The sequence below is a fragment of the Gouania willdenowi genome, chromosome 6 (assembly GCF_900634775.1).
Source record: "Gouania willdenowi chromosome 6, fGouWil2.1, whole genome shotgun sequence".
NCBI classification, from domain to species: Eukaryota; Metazoa; Chordata; class Actinopteri; order Blenniiformes; family Gobiesocidae; genus Gouania; species Gouania willdenowi.
In genome coordinates this window covers 43,728,807-43,748,222 of record NC_041049.1, presented here as the reverse complement: position 1 = coordinate 43,748,222, position 19,416 = coordinate 43,728,807, and the positions used below count along the sequence as shown (strand labels likewise).

Below are 19,416 nucleotides of genomic sequence, written 5' to 3'. Positions count from 1 at the left end.
AGTTATAGCTTACTTAACCCTTGGTAACAAATAAAAATACAGGCTCAATACCTGAACGGTTAAGTTTGTTTGCTTAGCTTGCTTAAAAGCTAAAATCAGGCTTTTATAAGATTATCATTCCACTCCCTCTCATCCTTCTACTGATCTGTTGTTTGTATCCTGAGCCTGGACGATTTCCATCTGGTTTATGGTTCAATGTAGGGTTAATCTGACCAGCCATGATTCGATCACAAAGCTTTCACACAGAAACACACACACGTTCCCTGCTACAGTTTATTTCAATTCTTTACTTCACTGTACATTATTTATTAATGCAAAACCCAGTGGAAACCCTTCTGGTTTTTACTGAAGCATTTAATTGATTCTTATATTCAGGCTGGATAAGCTGCTAGTGGTTTGGAAAAAATGCTAACATGCTAAAGGTTTATGCACTGATTTCAACAGGTTAATTAATTTGGTGCGTACCTGTTTGTAACTGGACTGTATTTGACCCCATATAGCACTGGTTCTCAAACAGGGGTACAGGAGCACATTGCAGGGGATAATTTGAAAGATTTAACAATGAATTTAAAAACAATTTGGAAATGTTCATATTTCCTTTTTAGGCATTTTTTTGGACAAATTCCCCACAAACTAACTGCACTATTGTTCAATAAGATACTTTGTTTTCTGGTAATTTATTGAAACAAGATTTGTTTATGCTGTAGAGGCCATTTTATCACACTTCTGACAAAAGGAGACAATAATTAGCTACAATTTACAAAGAAGACTGTGTTTATTTACTATTGAAGTAATCACATTAAAGTTGCATGGTATTTGAAAAAAAAAAATAAACTATAAAAAAATATTCCAGTCATTGTTTTGAAGTTGTAGAGTAAGACTTAAGGCAGGCATACACTGTGCGATTTTTGGTCCATTTTTAGCCGATTTTTGACTTGTGCGTCTATTTTTGGGATGCTATAGTGTACATGGGGTCACGAGAAGCGATTAACACCTCACGACCAGCTCCCGATTAGCAATCGTATGGTCGCTCCTCATGAACTCCACATGAGGGAATCTCACAGTTGAAGCTAGGGGTTGAACGACTACATCATTTTAAGGTCGACTTTATGTGCATACTAGTCGAGCCGAAGCCGAGCCGAGTGTCAGCCAAGTGCCAGTGTTGCGCCAAAATCTGTGACCCAAAAAGATCTGTGACCGCAGGTGGCGACAGTTCCAACCCCTGCAGCTTCTTGGCGGACATTTACTCCCCCTTAAACACATTTATAATTCTTGTCCAGTCTGCATTTACTTCACCCACTGGAGCGTCATGTTTAAGGGGGAGTAAATAGGTCCTGAATAGCTACGAAGAGGTTTAGGTTCTTCTCTACAGTATAGACTTTGTTTGGGCTGTTTTTACGGTAGCTTCGGCTTCCTTCACCAAAGCCGGTGTTGTGCCAAAGTTTGTGACCGCTGTGGCTTCTCGGCGGTAGAGAAGAAAAGTCTAAACCTCTTCAGAAAATGGAAGCCTGAATTGTCTTTCTGGTCAGACTTCATTTGAATTAAAATTATTGAGATTTATATTTTATATCGCTATTTTGAGAAAAAAAATATAGAGATATGAGTTTTGGTCCACATCGCCCAGCCCTACTACATACTAATTTTGACATCAGAATTTGTATGAGTAGCACGTTAGTATGCGATTTCGAACGCAGCCTTTAGTCACAGTAAAGTTCAGGTCTAAGTGTCCTAAAATGGCCACCTTGCAGAAGATTAACCCCTTTTATTGTGGAGGACAGTGTGAACTGGATGCGAGCACAGGCCAGTTTCCCATTTTCCTGGCTCGTTATTGATCTGAACCGTTGGATCTTCCTTCACCTGCCTCTTCCTGTTCCTCTTCCTCTTCCTGCTCCTGCTACTACGATCCCGTGGCCTTTTGTTTGCTCATTTGCTCACCACTCTGAAAAACTAAGATTCCTACAGGGAGTAAAATGTCTTAATATGTGTCCAGGGCTGTTGTTTGTTTCTTCCTGCTTCCCTGCTGTCGGGGAGGCAGCAGCGGTCAGAGGTGAAGGGTTAAAGGTCACTGTAAAGAAAACCTTTGCTGGCCTGACTCCCCCCCCCGCCCCCCCCCCCCCAAACCAAGAGCCGTCGTGTCCCAAAGCAGACGGAGCAAACTAACAGAGGGACGGAGTGATGGATGGAGGGTTAACATGAGACACACACACACACACGCACACGCACACCCACGCACACACACACGCATATACTCACACTCATGCACACACTAGCCCTCTCTGTCATCACCCTCCCTTTCCTCCTCCTCCTCCTTCTTCTCATCCCCCTTCACCCCCACCTCCCCCCCCGACACCATCACCGCCGTTGCCACCCTCCCATGAGCCGAGAGACCGAGGGATGAAGAATGAGGCGGAATAAGAAAACGATAGAAAGCAAAGCTCAGTGTGACAGAGAGAGAGAGAGAGAGAGAGAGAGAGAGAGAGAGAGAGAGAGTGCAGGGGCAGCTAAGTTGAGAAAATGGAAAGATAAAAAGAATGACACCGATGAGAGGAGCATGAGGTCGGATGGAGAGGATGATAGATGGAGGAAGAAGAGGAGGAGGAGGAGGAGGAGTAGGGGCGGTAGATGGAGAGGGGACGAGGAGGAGGAGGAGGAAGGGGTGAAGTGGAGAGAAAAGAGGTCACGTGACCACATAGCAGCTGCAAGGCTGAGAGCGAGAGAGTGAAAGAGTCTCACAGAGGAAAGACGACGGGCAGGAGGAACAGTGAGCGGGAGGGTGAGAGTGTTTGCATGTTTGAATTATGTGTACAGTATATGCACGCCTTAGTGTGTGTGTGTGTGTGCGTGTGTGTGTGTGTGTGATTGACACTGGTAAATGTCAGAGGAATAGCCTGTTGGAAAAAGATAGTAGAAGGAAGGAAGGGGTGCTAGAGAAAGATAATTGATTTAAAAATATGTTTCTCTTTTGTTAAATAGCTTCCACTTTGCTGAGATAAATAAAAAGAGGCAGAGATGAAATGACATAAAAGGGGGAGGAAAGAAGGAAGGAAGGGGAGAGAGAGAGAGAATGAAAGTGGATGGAGCGAGGAAGAGAAGGAGTCGATAGAAACTGTCTTATCATCTCTCCCCTGACTGCTGGGCTCAGCAGAGACAGAGATATGGACGCACACGCACACACGCACACACAGCCTGTCAGGATTTCAGCTTACACTCTTCATCTCCCTCTCCTTCCTCTTCTTCCGTCTGTCTGACTCGCAGCTTCACTTTCAATCATAATTTGTTTTGTGACTCTGGCGTGTTTGCCCACCAACACTTTGAGTGCAGACAAAAGAACACAATAAGGAGTAAAAATGAAAACATGTCCCATCATGAGCTGCAGCTAAATGTGTGCTACTGCTGATTACATACAGCTTTGTTTTAAAGATGCCCGGGTTAGGTATCTGGTACTGTAGCTTTATAAAGAAACCTATGAGTTTGTGTTTGTGTGTTTCTTTGCTGCTGTGTGTGTGTGTGTGTTTGAGCCCACATGTGTGGCTGTATCTGTAAACACAGAGGTTTGATCCTCTCACGCTCTGAGATCTGCTCTTACTTTTTGTCCAGATTGTCAGTGTGATGATGAGCAGAAGTGACTGGTAAATAATGACGTTCAATGTGCACGTATGAATTTTTCATGAGTGTTTACTGCTGTGGCTCTTTGTTTGTTCTACTCGGGGCTGGATGTGTGTGTGTGTGTGTGTGTGTATGTGTGTGTGTGTGTGTGTGAGTGAGTGTGCGTATGTGTGCGTGTGCTTTTAAAGGTGTTTCTGTGGTTGGTGCGTTAGTAATGAGGTCATTGCTGTAGCAGACTTGGGTGGGGGGGTGGGTGTTGGGGAGGGTGGGGGGGGGTAATTCCAGCTGTAATTAACATTAGTGGGTCAGTGAGGAGGGTAGGGGGCGAGGACAAAGGTTAGATTAACTGTGTTGCTTGTCCAGCAGATCGATAATGTGCGTCGGCTGTGTGTGTGTGTGTGTGTGTGTGTGTGTGTGTGTGTGTGTGTGTGTGTGTGTGTGTGTGTGTGGGCAGAGGTGAAAGTAACTCACGTTACTGTCATTGAGTTGCTTTTATAGGTACTTGTTTTTTGAGTATATTTCTAAATCAGTCATTTTACTTGTACTTAAATACGTTTCAAAAGAAGTAATTCATTACATTTCTACACCCAACTGAGTAAATTATTGTTATCATTTTTTAAATGATCAACAGACATTGTGAAACTACAAAAAATAAAATGACCAGACAGCAATCAAATGCATCACATCATAGCCGACCAATCAGATTTAACGTATAATGCACAGCGCCAAAACTGCATTGAATGCTGGTTATTTTCTCAGTTTTAGAGTTAATAAATGTAGCTATACTTTGAGTTGAATGAATTGGTCTTATTTTATTTTAAAAAGGATTGTTTATTTGGACAAACATGTTCCAATTTAGATTTGGTCTCTTCCTTTTTAAGTTTCTACATGAGATGTTTACTGTATGCAAGGGAACCGTGGCGATATTTATTACCAAACATAAACATGAGGAGTGAAAGTAACTAGTAACTTTTACTTTTAGTATTTAATTGAGCTACTTTTCACTTGAACTTGAGTATTTTATGTATGACTTACTTGTACTTGAGTACAATCTCAATCAAATAACAGTACTTCTACTTGATACATCAGGACTATTTACACCTCAGTGTGTGTGTGTGTGCGTTTGGTTCTCTTGTGTGTAATAATAATGCAACAATACCTGATCTGGGGGTTTGCGTGTAGACGCTCCTGGGGTCCTAAGATGTGTTGGCTGGCTCCCTGGAGGGGATGGATACGCACGCACTCATGTGTGTGATTTACTATTAGGGTCACCGCTCTATTTGACACAGCTCTACTCCCTCCACTCTGTCTCCAATGGAGTCAACACACACGCACACACACACACACACACACACACACACACACACACACACGCACGCACGCACGCACACACACACACACACACACACAGTCAATGTCAAAGGAGACGTCAGCTGTGTTTAAACGTTAACACTGACTCAGCGCGTGAAAAGAAAAGCTCCTCACCATCGTTTTCTTTTTTCTTCTCCTCAGGTATGAACCATGAGTCCAATAAATCACCATCATTCGGAATGATCTCCACAGCAACTCGCACCACAGCCACAGTTAGTCCCCTCAGTCCTCTAACCAATGGAAACACAGTTGCTCAGTCTGCAAACTCTGGATTTGCTGCTGCCCTTCGTAAACTGGCCAAACAGGCTGAGGATCCCAGAGGTGAGTTAGTGGTGACCGTCCTGAAAACTTCATTAGTTTCTGTCCCGGGAAACACTCGCGAACCCTTTCCAAACGGGTGTGTGATTGTTTATTTCACATCTAAACCAAACCAGCAACTAAAATTTAACACGATGAAGCTTATTTTAAAAAAAAAACCTTTGAACACATTCAATGAAATTAGTTATTTATTCATTAATTAGTGAACAACTACAAATGAAACAAAAATCACACGCACTGAATTAAAAGTCTTTCATCTCTAAAGTACGACAGCGTCTAAGGGCCACATTGAAAAAAAAGAAAATCTGGGTACTACAAGATTAAAGTTGGAATATTTCGAGAATAAAGTTGTAATTTTATGAGAATAAAATTGTATCTTAATAAAATCCTAATTTTGTGGGATTAAAGTCATATTTCTGGGAATATAGCTGTAATTTTATGAGAATAAAATTGAAATACAAACAGGATCTTGTCTGCGTTTAGTGAGATTATAGGTCTTTAGGTTTCACACATGACAAAATACTGTCATCAAAGGGATTCCGAATCTGGAACGGGGGGACGTTGAAAGTAATGAAATAAAATCCGCCTATTCAAGTTGGTTGGAAGTCGCCAATAACCAAGGAAGAACAAGAAGAAGACTTTGGTTGCGTTCAAATAGTCTCTCCTACCTCCTTTCCTATCCACTGTTCCTTCAGTGTTTAAGTGGTGACTGTGATAAAGAGCGTCCGAGTTCTCGTTAAGGTCAGGAAAAGAGGCTCAATCCTTTTTTACTTCCTTTAGCCTAGGAAACACTGATCATGTAAGCTACCAATGCAATTATGTGTCTTGAACAACTTTAAATAAATAATCTAAAACCCATATATTATATGTAAGACATATTATCAGATTATAACTGACATAAAATAAACACTTTGTGATTCAAGAAAAAGGGATAGGAGACATTTTTAGTCACATTATGTTTTATTCAACATAAAAAATATTCTAAGTGGAAGGCGACTGTGAGCAACTGTTCTCAATGTGACGTTCTTTTAGTTGTACTTTTGTTTCTCGTAGCCTCTTTTCCTTTTTTTAGATTGTATCAGCTGAAAGTGTTATAAATGTGCTTTTAGTCCATTTTCGGAAAAGTGTAGTTTTTTCACCACGGCAGACGTCACTAACCTTCGCAGCCGTCAGATTATTACGTCACCTAGTGGAAGTGCGTCTGATTGTCAAAGCAAACGTGATGGACTTTCCTAACTCCTCTCCTAACACCTTTCCTTAACCCCGTGATGTCATCCACAGGGTTAAGGAACAGTGGATAGGAAAGGAGATAGGAGGGAGTATTTGGACGCAGCCTTTGTGTCTTTTGGACCATCATCACCAGTTTAAGTTCTGACCAGACTGATTTGGAGCCACTAGCCTCTTTTATTGTGGAGGAGGAAGTGGCTGGAAGTGGTCGATTTCAGGACTATCAGGGTTAGTTATGTTCACTTCAACAGGGAATTCTGAGCGCTATACCATTATGAGTTTTTAAAGATACGACTTTAATCTTATAAAATTATGACTTTATTCTCAAAATATTACGACTTTAATCTCGTAGCACTCAGATACTAACACTAACAGCAGACCCGGATGCTACTTACTGAACATGGGTCAATGACAGATAAGGATTTCACCACATATTTCATAAAATGGGCATCATCGGGCAAGGTTTGCGTGATTATTATAATGGAAATAGAAATACTTTGAAATTTTAGTAAATTACAGATAAAAAACCTAAAAAAAAGTACTGTGTACAGTACTAAGTTACTACATATTTGGTGTATTTTTATGCATTTAAACCTTCATAGAAATAAAGGGTTGGTTTGAAATTTGCGGCAAAGAGTTTGTCTGATTAAATTCTATTTAAGTTAACATAACAAAATATAAACTTTAATGTTTGTAAGAAGATTTAACATCAAATAGAGTCTTAATCTCTAATTCTAATTTTGACTTTGAAGGCTATGATATGCGATACCTATTTTCTGCTTATATGCATACTGTATATTCTTTCTGCGGTTAGCTAAATAAGTTTTTCCACATTCATAATAGATAAAAATGCTAAAAGAAAACATCTAAGCTGCTATTTACTATTGCTAGCCTTTTAGAGCCCTTTAGGATTCACGTCTTTAATTTTAACTTACATATTCTTTCAGACTTACCGTTGTCCCATAATGAGCCTCAGACATGTGGAAGGTCTTCGCCTTTGCTTTGAATTCAGAATCTTAAATCTGGATAGTGTGTTTGAAAAAAGGATCATTTTACAGGTGGTGTTTTGTGTGTTATTGTGAAGTATTTTACTTCCTGGAGGTACTTTAGAAGGACGCTGTTTGTGTGTGTGTGCGTGTGTGTACTGAGCTCATTGGCGTCCTAATGAAGGTGTTGGATAAGAGCTGACCTACTCTGACCTCCTTCTCTCCTTCTTCTCCTCAATTCGTTTTCATTCATCTCCTATTAATGAGAATCTAATTACAGCCAATTAAAACAAGCTCTCCATCCTTCTCTGCCCCCCCCCCCCCTTCACACACACACACACACACATACACACCACACACACACACTTTATCACTATCTCCTTCACTTTATACCTGCAGCTATACATGAACTCATTTCCTCTCATCATTTTTTTTTCTTTTATTAGTCTCATGAAGCTAGGCTAATGGTAACAATGCTGCATCTCAGCTTCTTGCTTTTCGTTGTTCATCTGTTTTTGGACATTACATGGACGTAATTGCATATAAGTGCAAGTTTGGAGGCCGTAGCGAATGTTTGTCTCTATGAGGCAAAGGTCTTAATGCTTATTACAGCCATCAATGCTGTAATGCTAATCAGGATAGGAGGGTATAAAGCAGACATGGGCACCTGGAGGCCAAGGGGCCGACATACGGCCCTCAAAATAATTTTGTGCAGCTCTCCAAAGTAAACACTGTAAATACAAATAATGTAGCAAAATACACAAAAGAACAACATGAATACAAAAACGTCAACAAAAATCTTCAAAATAATTCCAAAAACATTCAAAAATACACAAACAGACCACAAAACTTAATGAATAACATAAAATATAAAGAATGTCAACAAAATGATTACAAAAACATTTTTAAAAAATTCAGTAAAACATACAAAAGAACAACAAAAATACACAAACGGACCACAGACATACACAATGTTACTCAAAAACACAATATGACTACAAAAATAACAGAAAAACACACAAAATAGCAACAAAAACACAGAGAATGACCCCCAAAACACAGATAACAACAAAAACACACAACAGGACAACAAAATATCTCCAAAAACATTCAAAAATACAATAAAGCATACAAAAGAACAACAGACAGAATATAAAAAATGACAACAAAAATACACAAAATGGAAAAAAACACACACACAAACCAACAGCAAATTGAAAAAGAATGGCTCCACAAAGACACAAAACTTCAACAAAAACACACAATAACAGAAAAATATACAAAATGACAAAAAGAATACACAAAGTTACTCGAAAACACAAGACGACTACAAAAATAACAGAAAAACACACAAAATAATAACAAAGTTTTTTTTATTAGCATAGTTTATATATAAAGACAAAAAGAACATATAAAAAGACAAGATTTGAGCAATGAAAGTGAGAAGGCAGATGGTTTATTAGGAATATTTTCCTTATTAATAAAACACCAACACTGAAAAGTTAGAGAAGACACAGAATAATCTGACTTTACTCATTATGACTACAATGTAACTAATAGAACATATGTTTTTAAGTGTGTCCTATAAATAAGAAAATGGATACTGTACTGTTGGATCTGACTTCACTTTTTAACTTTACAATAACTCATTTAATTTATTTTTCTGTCAGGCCTCTGGTTATTTAGTAATACTAATTAATCCTGTTTGTGGAATTGCTGTCAGAGCTTAGACTTATTTTAATTTTTTCTCGCCTTCCATGCGGGAGACCCGAGTTCAAATCCTAAAGGTATATTTTATTCTATTTTGTTCTATTACAATGTATGATAAACTTAAAATAAAAAGTATAAATCTAATAATCAGTGATTTATAAAAGTGATCAGCTCCACCTCCACTTACTGTAAATATAGCAGTTCACTTTATTAATTCTACATGTTATTTATGTTTTTATATTTATTTACTTGATATTTATGCATTAAGGCAGTCGGCTATTGTCTGCCAGCCTTTCTCTTTCTTCTTTTTAGCAGCGCTGCTGTTCCTTTTTCACATATCATGTCTACTATTTCTTCAGCTTCGTGATCCATACTTTCATCGGTGATTCTGTGATGGAATTCATGGTCTTCTTCAGAAAGCCGTGACCGCCCACTTATTTATTTCATTAGATGGCACCGACCAGACTTTGTCTAACCACGCATTCTCCTTTATCCTGGACGTATTTATCCCACTTTTGTGCAACACCCCCCTGATTGGTCAATAAATCTCAATGCTGACATGAACGTTGATAATGTGGCCCCCGCTGTGATAAAAGTTGCCGGTCTTTGTAATAAAGTAGTGATAGATATCATGTTTGTGCAGGCTCAGTGTCCAAATATAACACATATATTTGTCTTTCATCATATAAAACTGTTTAATCAGTGAATGAAGCTGCAAGGACACCCTGCTGCTGCTGCTGCTGCTGCTGCTGCTGCTTCAATAGTAAAATATAGAATTGCTTGTTATTTAAACGTACACATTTGATGAGTCAACACCCGAGCTTGTTCTGTCACTTTCTGCACTTGTACAAGCAGGTGGCATAAGTACACACGATGACTACTTAAGTAAAGGCACTAATAGTTCTGTAAACAGAAGGTCTGTGTCACACACATCAGTGTTTGCAAAGCTTGGTTAAGCTGCAGCACGTCCTTAAAACAAGTACCGGGGCACATTATACATAATGTAAAATAAAATGCATTCATGTTTTTTTTTGTTTTTTCAGATCACATTTTTAAAAACAATCAACCTGGTTTCATGCTGTTTATTTTGACATTGCTTTGACTCATGTTTTTGTGTGTTCATGCTAGCGTTTCTTCCTGCACACTCACCCAATGACAAACTTTTTCAAGAATCACCATCAAAGGAGGAGGTTTTGCAAAACTTCCATCGTTTGTTTTGATCTCTGAAATTATATTCATTACAACCAGTGCTATAAAGCAGTGTTTCTCAACCTTGTCAGCCCGTGACCCCAAAATTAAAGGTTCCAGAGACCGGGGACCCCCACTGTACCTGAAGGTGGTTGAACACAGACATAGTGGAAGGGTCATCTATAAGGTGGAATAAAGGGGAGAGGTTTTTTGGGGCCCATCCATAAAGTCAGCAAAATGATGGTCTATTGTTCTATAAATCTGTGATTACCATATTTACTTATGCATTTGAATAACATTCATTGTTACCTAGGAACTTTATTATTGTTTGCGCCATTGTATAAAGTCATCTTAAAGATGTTAATCCTTGTTTTCATTTTAAAAACCACAGACATTATTTCAAAGTTGCAAATTAGAGTGGCCAAAAACAGACGGAAAAAGTGGTAAAAAGGGTTCAAAGTGTCAATATTGGCTTAAAAGTGAAAGAAATTCACAAATTGTGAATGTGGTGAAAAGAAGTTAAAAGCGACAATAATGGGTGTCAACATATGCAACATTTAGGTGGGAAAATTGGTGGAAAAGGTTTATAAATGCCGAAAATGTCTTGAAGGGTGAAAAAATGTGCAGAAAAGGGCATTGAAGTTTGATGGAGAAGTGGCAGAAGTTGGAGGAATGTAGCAAAAATGCAAAAATGGCAAGAAAAAGTGATAATAGGTTCAAATATGGTAAGTTTGGTGTAGTTGCGGAAGGGTAAAAATGTGCTCAAAGTGTCCTGTAATAAAGTGTATTACGGGTTAAAAGTCTGTGTACCTGCTTTAGCGTTTTTGGAGAGGGCAGATATTTTAACTGAAAGAGAATAAACTGTATCTGAAAAAGGGAATAAAATTCCCTTCTTTATTGATACCAAAGAGCATGTGGACAGAGCTTTAAATCTTTGGAGCTTTTCTGCTTAGAGGGATGTACTAAACTAAAGTCAGAATGTGCTTTGATGAAACATCACAGTCTGCTCCTCTCCTCCATCGTCAGGTTCTGCCCTCAGCGGTGACTCGTCTCCTGTCTCGTCCCCGGCCACAAGCCACAGCTCGCCCGTCACCACCCCTAAGCGGGGCTCCCTCGGGCCCTTCTTAGGGCAGAGCAGAGGCCATAGCGTCCACGGCACGCCCCCAGTCGTCACCATTGCTCCCACCAAGACCAGCAACGGCCTGTGGAGGGCTGACGGGCGACAGGTAATAAAAGTGGTCCGTTTCATAACAGTGTTTCTCAAAAGGGGGTATGGGTACTTCAGAGAGAGAGAGAGAGAGAGAGAGAGAGAGTGAAAAATGAACAAATAAAGTGTCAGTCTTGGCCCCACCCCAGGCGTGATATAACCAGAAATGATAAAAACTAGAAAGTATGTATTCATACAGTTGCCATACGGACAACCCCCGGTGCTATTGCTACGGTTACCGTAATACAGGTTTGGATAGCGTCTTAGGGTTAGGTTTAAAGTTAGGGTTAGGTTTAGGGTAAGGTTTAGTCTTAGTCACGTGACCTAAACTGACCTAACACATGAGCTAAACTGGCCAAAAAGGGCGCTGTGTACAGATAAAATGTCGGTATTTTTGTACGGCAACTGTACGGATAGCCACTGCCTAAAAATCATAGAAATAAATCTATTCAGGAGCCACTAAATCAGTGTTTTTCAACCTTGGGGGCGGGACCCCATGTGGGATCACCTGGAGTTTAAATGGGGTCACCTGAAATTCCTTAAAAATAAAAATCGATTTTTGATTTTTTTTTAAATTATTATTCTTTTTAGATTAAAGCAACATGCAATCTTAAACAATATGTATTTCTATACTTCACGTGGTGAATCTAGTTCAACCAAAATGGAGTAAAAAAACAAAAAACAAACTGTTTCTATCCACTTATTTACAAAATCAGATTCTTTAAAATGTGTTATCACGTGTTCATTCCATCATTATGCTTTATAGTTGTTTTTAAAGGGTTTTCTAAGCGACATGTTTCAGTCGCACAAAGGGGTACTTGGATTCAGAAATAAGAACAGCTGGATTAGATTGTGATTTGTGGTTCTTCATTGATGCCGTCTCCTCTTTTCTTCTCGAAGCACCGGTGAACGGTCCCTGGTAGGGGTGTCCAGTGTCATGATTCTGACAATACGATACAGTTTGCACAATACGATATATACTGAACATTACAATACAATACATTGCGATATATCGCGATATCAATAATTACAAATTACACCTTTACAAGTACAAAATGGTATGAAATCCAATTTTTCATTTTTTTTAAACTTGCAAGAACAAGTAAATGCTAACTAACTGTAATTCAAGTGAACAAGTGGTATGTTTATCAAACTGTCAAATTTAAATTTTCAAGAAGTGTAACTTTTGCTTCTACATCAGATTCTGATTCCGTTAAGTTCTTAAATTCTAAAAAAGTTTATAAAAGTGTCCAGTATGTTTTATGCAATCAACTTCCAAGCTAAAAGTCATTGAGGAGTGAGGTAGTTTAACTAGGTCTGATGCGGTTCACAGACACCTAGTGAACGGGTGTTTGTGTTATGTATATGTTAGTGCAATTAAACATGATTAAAAAAATCAATTTGGATATTTTTTTGGATCAATACGATTATCATGCGGTGAAATATCGCCAAATTGATTTAGTCTTCCACCCTTACTCTGTGTGTCTGTCCCTCTGTTAACAAACTAATCTCTGCTCTTGTCAAAACCAGCCGCCCAACCTTTGCCTTTCCATTGACTCCCTCCTGTCTCTCCGTCTCTTGTCGTACTGTTTCTTCTTCGTGCTTTGCTCCGTCCTTCTTCACCTCCTCCTTCCTCTCTCTCATCATTTCTTTCAGCAGCACATGTGAGCTTTGTAAAGAAACACTGGAGGCTGCAGAGACTGGCACCCATTGTGCTCAGCTTCCAGCAGCGATTGTATGTGTGTGTGTGTGTGTGTGTGTGTGTGTGTGTGTGTGTGTGTGTGTGTGTGTGTGTGTGTGTGTGCGTGTGTGTGTGCGCGCTCACACTTGACCCTCCACCACAAAAGACTGAGGATGTGAAGAGGGACCTGTGCGTGTGTGTGTGCGTCTATGTGTGTGTGTGTGTGTGTGTGTTTGCTTTTAGATGTGTGAGCGAATTTAAGCTGGGGCGAGGAACCAGGCCCCCTCACACAATGTGCGCTTGAACCCCCACAGTAGTCACTTCCCCCTGGATCAGAGCAGCTTTTCTCCCGCCTCACAAAGACCACTCTGTGGCTCTGCCTGCCTGGGGCTCCTATTCAGACATTCAGAGAGCGAGAAGGAGGGAGGGATGGAGGGAGGCTAGGGAGGGGAAGAGGATGTTGAGTAAGGAAGGAGGCAAAAGAAGGGAGCAACAGATAGCGTTTCTTCAACTGAAGCTGGTGGGGTGGTGGAAAAGTAAGTTTTATTTGGTACATGCCTAGAATATACATGACTTACTGCTTCTGTTCCACTTCCCCTGTGTTGATACCCTGAGGGTGGGATGGAGAAGGAGCAGTCGTACTGTTAGGTGAAGCTGAAACACACACTTATTATTTGATCTGTTCTCCCATGGTCATGTGGTCTGAGTAGTGAGGATCTCAGAGTAGAGCCTTTGCTCCTTCATATCTACAGCAATCAGCTCAGATGTTTAGTCAGGATGCTTTATTTAACCTGGTAAGTCATTGTTGAACAAGTTCTTATTTAGGTTGAGGGACCACAGTGGATTTGAACCTTAACCTTAACCATTAAGCCACACATTAGCTGGTATGACAATGAATTGCCTTTCAAAATTTCCCCAATTCCGTTTCAGGGTTTACATATTTCTACATCACGTTATACCTTTCAGTTTAATTTCCGTTTCTCTTTAGATGACTTTACTGGCTATTATGTTAAAGGTGTAGTGGAGGATTTTCCCAAAGTTTAGAAAAGAATCTCCACTTTTTGAAAAAATACACATGCGCAACACTCTACCTGCTCCCAAGAGGGAACGCCTATTAAACGTGTGCGAGAGAACGTGCACAAGCCCAGTTTTCCTCTTGCACAGCTTTATTTACACGTTATTATTGGCATCGCTCATTCAAGCTTACTTTCCAAAAGAAGATTTGCACTTTTCTCATTATGTCAGACTCGCCACCGGTAAGTGAATGGTGCGCATGCGCAGGAAGTGAAAACTAGCTTGGGACGAGCACGTACGACGCCTTACGTAAACATATCACCAGAATGATCAACAATTAGGAGGACCAATAGTCTTGATGATCGATGCGGAATTTGAAGCTAAAATAACATCCTCCGCAATACTTTTAATAAGTGTTAATCAACCTTGAGATCGTGACCCCATGTGCGGTCGCCTGAAATTCAAACAAGAATTGAAATAAATAAATAAATTGCTCATAAAAGTATATTCTTTTAAGTCATTCGAACGCATTGAACATTTAAAACACAACACATAATCTTAAACAACTGCATTCTATACTTTCACTTTCTCAAATATAAATGTAGTTAAATAAAATGCAAATATCTAAGTGGCTACTCTATATTTATAACAGGATAACAACTAGGACAAAAACTATTTCGAGAAGAAAAAAGCGTCATTGGGGTTGCAAGAAATGTGTGATATAAAAAATGGGGTTACTATCCAAAAAAGGTTGGGAACCACTGGCCTAACACATCCGTTAGCCACACTGCTAGCCCCTCAGTCTCCCGTTTAACAGGAAAAATCCCATAGAAATCTGTGATATGATCCCAAAACGCTATTTGTGAATCCTTTAATTAATGAATCGATGAATCACACACTTCAGATGAAGCTCTGCATTGGTTTTCAATCACAGGATAACATGATCACCACTCTAATCTTAACACAAAACGGATCTATACATATTTGTCCAATTCTCACACTTTCTACACATCCAATCACCTGTTTCCCCGTGAAAATAACAGCTAAATGCTTGATATTGTCCCAAAACATGCATGTGAGGTATTTCCATATCAAGTTGATGCTTGATTTTACATAAAGAAACAGAAAAAACAGGCTGGATCAATTTTTTTGGTTTTGACAACGCTAATTACATTTTTCCTACGAGCAGAGCTGGTGAAATGTTTGGGATAAAGGGTGTCGTAGATGAGTAGATGATGTTGATGTGTCCGAGCCCCGCCCTAACTGGCCCCCAGTGCAGACAAAACCAATTCAGCAGGACAAGTTTTACTGGTTAAGGGCCAGTGCTTTTTTAATTACCCCCATCATTTTTCATAACACTGTGTTGGTTTTTTGTCCAAAATATAACTTAATTGTACTGTAAATAGAACAACAGCTCCATTTTGGCCTCAGCCGCAGTCTGTTTAAACAGGAGCTTTAAAGCGAATGTAGAGTTTTATTATTTGTCACAGGCTGATAATAGCACAACCATCACTGAGTAACCTCCCTGTGTGTGTTTACTGCTGCTTCCGTGTCAGCTGTTGGTTGAGGTCAGAGGTCAAGGAAAGTGTTGGCGCTCTGTGTGTGTTGTTGTCCTCATGTCTGCCTTTGAGCCAGTACACTGAGAAACATTAAGGTTAGAGGGGGAGGTTGTTTGAATTTGCTTTCCATGAATGACATATCCAAAACTATTCAAACCTATTCAAAGCTCGGGTATTTTACTGCAAATCATGTCGTATACAGGATTAAGGTAGCAGATCGCTCCTTTGCATGTGGTCACCCCATAACCAGTGTCGTTGAGCGTTGCTGTAGCAACAAGATATGAGACACTGTGGAAAATGGATGGGTCTTATTTTAATTTTTTACAGCTTTTGATTTCAAAATTTCAGTTTCAATATTTTTTTCGTTTCATCTGCTTTCCCTAAACTAGTGGTTCTCAAACATTTTTGGGTATTTCCCATGTCTAACATGACTCAGCTGTTCAAAAGTGCAAAGAGTAATGCAGTCATGATGATGAATATAATAATTACCATAACACCCACTTCGAACGAAGGTGAATTTTCAAGCCCCTCCTTCGCCTATTGACCCACAAAAAATCCGGACAAATAACACATTTTCACATTTTTTTCAATTAACAGGTAACAAGTAACATCAAATTTCATAATGAATTAAAAAACAAAAACTAAAAAACAAATGTAAGAGTGCTGCAGTCAAAAATACATGAAATATGTATATATATATATATATATATATATATATATATATATATATATAAAATCCAATCTGTCAAAAATCTTAAAAAAATGAAAAAGAAGATTCAGTGCACATATGAAATTAACTAAAAGGGACAAGTAACATCGTGTTTTATAATGCAAGTAACATATTTCATAATTTAATCAAAATCTAAATTAAACGAATTACCTGCATAAAAAACTAAAGTGCAGCAGTCCAAAATACAGGAAATGATGAAACATTTCTGCTTTTACAATGAAGGGAGCGCACCTCAACAGTGCTCTAGAAGTGCCCTGGCACCTCTCCAGCTACCAGGACACTTGCAGCTACCAGAACAACTTCCATATTTTGGTCCACATTGGGACTTGAACCGGCCACCTTCCGGTTTCCAACCCATGTCTCTACGCCCCAGAAGAAAGACTTTTTAGAAGATTGGCATTAAATTGAAAATGTCCTCCTGTTTGTCGCGCCCCACCTGTCATACAGTACCTCCATTCCCCGCGCCACACACTTTTACAAGCACTGCCCTAAGGAGATGTCATTACAGTCTATTAAACGTTCTGAAATCATGCCAAACATGATTAATACAGTAAATGGCATTAACCATGGTCATTGATTTCATATTTCTACTCAGCAGAAATGCAGCAAAACAAGCACGCGCTGAGATCACAAGGGATTTTGCGCAAGATTTGACATTTAGCCGCTAAAGCGAGACATTAAACCACTCGTTTCACTGTGAAAAATATGGTGGAAATGTGTGATATTGTTGGTAAAATTTGTGTCATGAAGCTATTTCCATTTCAGAAGGAGAAGTCCGTCATATTGCCTTAAATTATGTTAGATTTTGCACGAGCATTTGCATTTCCGCCTTTCTGACAATCTGTTTACGAGTGAAATATGTTTAGGTTTCATTTATTCAGATTATGATCTCCTGCCATGTCAGGAAACCTTCAAATGTTGATGATTTTAAAGGAAAACGAACTTGCTGGAATTAAAACGAGTGCAAATGGTTGATATTGTCCCAAAATGAGCATGTGAGGCTATATTTAGTGTTTTTCTGCTTGAGTTTGTTTAAAAAATAATCATAATAAAATAAAGAAATATGAATACCAATATTGGCATTTCCATTTCAGAAAGTTAATTTTGTATTTTCTGTCCTTTTTCTGCGATCATGGAAAATCAGAGGCCCTAATCCAACTGTGACACATCTGTGGCATTTGTAAAAGTGTCATTATTTTAAGCATTTTTTCTGCTTGTGTCACAGTTACATAGTAGAACATGTGTCGTGGATGAAGTCTGTAGTTCTTTTTAAATAATGCAGCATTTTGTGGTGTGAGTGAGCAGCTCAGCGTGAGGATGTTGACGTATTAGGATCATTGTACCACTTTGATTCTGACCTGTTGTGACACATCAGACCCACTTTTTTACTCTGATGAGCCTCTGGCTTTAGCTCGGAGACTCTTTCCCCTCCCTCCCCTCTTCTTTTCACCTCACTTCAGATCTGGCTCACACACATAATAAACTCAGTGAATCCACGTAATTATGTCATGTCTCACACTGGCTGTACGTGTGTCTGTTGGACTCGTGGTCAGGTCGAGCCCGGTGTGGAAGGACTCAGCAGGGACCGGGTGGGAGCTGAGGCTCTGCATCTACAGCTGGAGAAGAAGACTCCGCCCACTCATTCGCCTCATCCGCTGGCTCACTCTTTTGGCCTCACTCCCAGCAGCATCATGCAGGACCCCCGACTGCAAAGCATCAGGTGAGTCAAAGTTCATCCTCACAAAGAAAGCTGATGTTCCAAGTCTGAAAGTCTGATACCTTCTACCAGGGTTGGAGTCAATTACAATTTTCAATTACAATTATGTCTTCAATTATCCATGTTCAATTACAGCTCGTGACCGGCACTTTTTCCAATTACAACTAAAATTACATATGTTATTTTCCCCTGAAAGTCAATTACTATTAAATTCTCAATTACCAAAATTCACTAACAATTAATCACAATTACTGAGCCTTTAATAAATAAGCCCATAAAACTTTACCTTCCTGTTGTGTTAGCTTTCTGTTACATCTTATAAGACTTATGATCACGGGTTGGTTTGACCATAGCCAGAGTTTGAGATTCTTGTTAGGGAATATTCCCAGGGAATCTCAAACTGGAAAGTTTTGTCATGGATGATATTTTTAAAAAACAGGCTCAAGACCCACCATTTCAAATTAGATTTTAGCTAATTATTTATTCATTTTAGGATTGTTTTCTTTCATGTTTTTATTGTTATCTTTTATTGTTTTTATAGTTTTAGGATTGTTATCTTTTATGTTGTTCCTATAGTTTTATGATTGTTATCTTTTATGATGTTCAGGGCTACTATCCCAGTGTTTCCTCAGAGAGAGCCCTCTGCACTAGGGGCTGTGATGGGCCGTGGCTGCAGTGGTCCTGTCTGTATCGTGGCCCTCAGTGTTGGTGAATAGCTTTTGCTGTTTTGCTGGACTGAGGGCTCTGTCTCAGTGTTCTGTGCCCACAGTCTGTGTCCTGCTCCTAGTGCAGATGACTCCTTGTGATGTCCCCTTACCTAGATCCTCTGTACCCAGCCATGTGCCATTGGCCTTATCTTAACCTGTGTGTGGTGGGCGGGGTTTGTATGGGGTGGGTGTATTTTAAATTATGTAAAAGCACTTTGAGCTGCATTTCTACATTTGAAAACCGCTTTCTATAAATAAACATTGATTGATTGAGTGATATATTGTATCTATATAGACCGTCTCAAGATTCACACTAACCACATTGTGTGTAACATATACAATAATGCAAAAATGATTAGTAACTAATTGATAATGTTGACTACAAAAATGTATGT

At 39.4% G+C, this 19,416-nt stretch overlaps 1 protein-coding gene across 6 annotated transcripts in view; it reads left to right on the top strand.

The window, feature by feature from the left end:
- The window catches only part of LOC114464656 (genetic suppressor element 1-like), a 70,828-nt gene that overhangs the window by 33,034 nt on the left and 18,378 nt on the right, over positions 1 to 19,416 (top strand). For 5 of the 6 annotated variants that reach the window (XM_028449072.1, XM_028449066.1, XM_028449071.1 and 2 more), the window contains exons 2-4: positions 5,119 to 5,298; positions 11,433 to 11,632; positions 18,151 to 18,317. In XM_028449072.1, the coding sequence (XP_028304873.1) occupies positions 5,119 to 5,298; positions 11,433 to 11,632; positions 18,151 to 18,317 (547 nt within the window). Of the gene's footprint in view, positions 1 to 2,689; positions 2,774 to 5,118; positions 5,299 to 11,432; positions 11,633 to 18,150; positions 18,318 to 19,416 lie in introns of those variants that run through there. The other variant, XM_028449068.1, reaches the window with a different exon arrangement.